Raw genomic sequence first — 3,885 nt, 5'->3', positions numbered from 1 at the left:
GTCAAAAGAAATATTTCGTTACGAGAACCTCTCTAGTGTAATTACTAGGGAACCTCTCTAGTGTAATTACAAGGAAGGATATATATTGACGATAATTGAGAACGATAAGAAAACGTATATAAGAACAGTAAAATGGAACTGCGAGTTTTGGGGGACTCGTAAGCCTTCTCCATTCCTTCATTTCAATAATCCATTTTTTCATCATTCGCTATATGTACCCCACGTTTTGTATTGTATTGTCTGTCCTTGTAGTGTCCCCCCTCTGTGTTCGGGCCGTAATGCCTGATAAAGTAGTTGAAAGCGGTACAGTTGACAGCGTTGATCGTCTGTATTGGTTACTGTGTTAGTTTAATATCGTAACTACGATGGCGTTGTACGCAGTGCGTTCTGTACGAACATTAATTCTGCGAAAGGTTATTCTAGATCAGGGGTTTTCAAATTGTGGTTCGCGGACCACAGGGGGTCCGTGGACAGCAAATACTTTTTATGGGCAATTTGATTTTATATATGTTTTTTAATCGAAATCTTTTAATTGACAATAAACCTATATGTTAAATACTGTTAAATAAATAAATGTAAAAATGTTATTTTAAGCAAATATTTATGTATAAATTTCATAAGTGTTTATAAGGTAAAGCCTGAAATATAAAGGGGTCCGCAAGTCAAAAAGTTTAAAAACTCCTGTTCTAGACAACCATATTCGAATATTTATTTGGGTAATACTATTCTTACAACCGACGTGTACAACTCACTTCATAACATATTTATTTCTTTACTGCCTTAAACCATTTACCCTTTCTGTGGTACCCCCGACTTCCTTTGACGCCCTAAACACAAGTTTATTTTGCATAATGGTTAATCCAGCGCTGGATACAAACAAGAAAATACAGTTCACGCTACGTTCTTTCAGCATCTAGGACAGAGACTATATCCTGATGGAGCTTTACTGTAAAACGAGACTTGTTCCTCTTCGAGTTTAAAATTTAACTCATGTCGCGTGCAATAATGTCATTGTATTATATACTGGAGATTTTTTTTCTTTCCTTTTTCTTTTCCTGGTTTTATGGTTTACAAAACGATTGTTCATGCCGCCTTTTTGTCTGGATGTGAAAGTTGGACGATAGTTCGGACGAAAACACTTTAGAACGCTGGAGAGATTACATTGGACAAATAAGCGATCTATTATGCCTATACTTTGACAATGTAACAAACAACGAAGTCAAGAGAATTGGATCAGATTTTATAAAGCCTCGGTTTTTCACCAAACGTGCTCAGCAAGCGGCTATGTGTGTGTGTGTGTGTGTGTGTGTGTGTAGGCACAGGGTAAAAAGTTTGCTTCGCAACCGTACGGTTCCAGGTTCAGTCCCACAGCGTGGTGCCTTGTGCAAGTGTCTTATACTATAACCTCGGCCAGACAAAAGCCTTGTTAAGGGATTTCGTAAACAGAAACTGAAAGAAGTGTGTGTGTGTGTGTGTGTGTGTGTGTGTTTGAGTCTGGGTTTGTTTCCCACTACCACTTAACAACCGTTGTTGGTGTCTTTACGTCCCCGTAACTTAGTGGTTCTGCCAAAGTGACCAATAGGATAAGTACCAGCCTTAAAAAAAATAAGTACTAGGGTTGATTAGTTCGACCAAAATTAATTAATTAATTAGTTCGACCAAAATTAATTAATTAATTAGTTCGACCAAAATTCCTCCTGGGAACGAATATTGATGCAAACGTGTATGCATACTTTCTTCCTTGCTGAAATTAATACAAGAAAAAAAGTTGCGATACGACCGTAAGTCACGTGGTTATACACATGTAGATTTACCCGTCATACTTCCTGACTTTTCAGTTGCATGTCTGCTTTATATTATATTTCTTTGTAATTGATTAGCATGTAAACTGATAACCGAATCCGTAAAAGGAGCTTTATGTGATAACAGCATGATTTTCTAAATCCACATCTTATACTACTCATGTGTGTATTGATACACACACGCACGCACGCACACGCACACACACACACACACACACATACGTACACACATACACTCACATACACTCACTTATACACACACACAGGATGTTTCATTAGTCAGAAAAGAGGCCACATTTATGTATAAGGTAATAGAGTGGATAAATTCTTTACACACTATTATAAGTTTAATTCGATAACCGCCACATATACCGAACAGTTTCGCAAATAATTAATCATTAATCTTCTCTACAATAGAAGAATAATTACATACTCATCGGACATAGCCAATTGGAAATATACGGCTTGGGGTCTTTTGTGCCGGAGGTTTACATAGAAAATGTCTGACCGATATGCTACAGAGACTTTGGTTTTGAGGACAGGGAAGTGAAACGAACAACCAGAAGAAAAACACAGGCATAACATATAAGGTTGGGTGCAGCCATAGTAGAGAATTTGTCCTTTATTCTGCTACGTCATATTCCTCCTCGAACTCGGAGTTTTATCATGGCTACCGAATAAGTGTCACATATTTTTACAGATATATATATGTATATATATATATATATATATACGACGGGATTCTTTCAATTTCCGTCTAAGAAATCCACTCACAAATCTTTAATTGTCTCGGAGCTATAGTCGAAGGCGCCACGCAATGGGACTGAACGCGGAACCTTGTGCTTGGGAAAAAAACTTCTTAAAATACAGCCACGCTTGCGGCCATTTATGTTAGCTTTTCTTCTTCAGCAAATGTGTGCGCCTTGCTAACGTTGTGATGTTGCGTCTCGGTGGGTTTTTGTTTGTCTTTTTTTTTTGTTTTTTTTTTTTCGCAGTTGTTTACTGCAACCGAAGACTGTTAGACTTGGCTGGTTGTTATTTTTCAAGCCACCAATGCGAGAGCTCTATGCTTCCGATCGGCCGTCTCTAATAAGTAGTAGCATTCGTTTATTCTTCTTCTATAGAGAGGATTAATATTTAACAAAACAGTCCGTCTGCTAACTTTGGCTGTTCCGGAGCTAAATTTATAACACTGTATAAATATGCATACATACATAGACACACACGTACACTCTCACACACACACAGATACACATACAGACACACGCTAATACACACACTCAAGTATGTATTGTATGAATGAATTCATACGTGTATATGTATGAATGTATGTATGTATGTATGTATACATCTGATTGCGTGTAAGTTTGTGTTTATATGTATATAGGTACGTATATGCATATATATATATATATATATATATATATATACATACATACAACCACATATAGTTACAGAGGTTAATATATAAATACAGATTATCACCAGGAGTATTTTAATCGGATATAATATCTATCAGTTAATAAATAGCTTTAATCAACGTCGTCACTATTTCATTATTTAAAATAAAAGATATATTATTATTCATTTATTTATTTTTTATTATTATTATTATTCAATAGTTTTGTTTTTATTGCGTGCTTTCACTACCTAACACAGTACAGCTTTGTACGTCTTGGACATTGTGCAGTGTTTTAGTACTGAACATAATAATTCTGTAGTCCACAAGGCGGTGAGCTGGCAGAAACGTTAGCACGCCGGGCGAAATGCTTAGTGGTATTTCGTCTGCCGTTACGTTCGGAGTTCAAATTCCGCCAAGGTCGACTTTGCCTTTCATCTTTTCGAGGTCGATAGATTAAGTACCAGTTAGACACTGGGATCGATATAATCGATTTAATCCGTTTGTCTGACCTTGTTTGCCCCCTCAGTGTGTAGCCCCTTGTGGGCAGTAAAGAAATAAGAAACGTTAGCACGACGGGCGAAATGCTTAGCGGTATTTCGTCTGTCTTTATGTTCTGAGTTCAAATGAAAGGCAAAGGTCGACTTTGCCTTTCATTTTAACGGGGTCGATTAATTAAGTACC

The 3,885-nt window shown here is 36.9% G+C and overlaps 1 protein-coding gene across 1 annotated transcript in view; it reads left to right on the top strand.

Moving 5' to 3' along the window:
* Positions 1–278: 278 nt before the first annotated feature.
* LOC106867991 (cGMP-dependent protein kinase, isozyme 1) overlaps positions 279–3,885 on the top strand; it is a 26,296-nt gene continuing 22,689 nt past the window's right edge. The window contains exons 1-2 of the mRNA XM_089341553.1: positions 279–342; positions 2,798–2,829. Of these exons, the coding sequence (XP_089197679.1) occupies positions 279–342; positions 2,798–2,829 (96 nt within the window). The remainder of the gene's footprint in view (positions 343–2,797; positions 2,830–3,885) is intronic.

This window comes from Octopus bimaculoides, chromosome 24, assembly GCF_046866305.1.
Source record: "Octopus bimaculoides isolate indiv1 chromosome 24, ASM4686630v1, whole genome shotgun sequence".
Lineage (NCBI taxonomy): Eukaryota > Metazoa > Mollusca > Cephalopoda > Octopoda > Octopodidae > Octopus > Octopus bimaculoides.
Note: the sequence above shows the minus strand (reverse complement) of the source record. Positions and strands in the feature narration are given on the sequence as shown.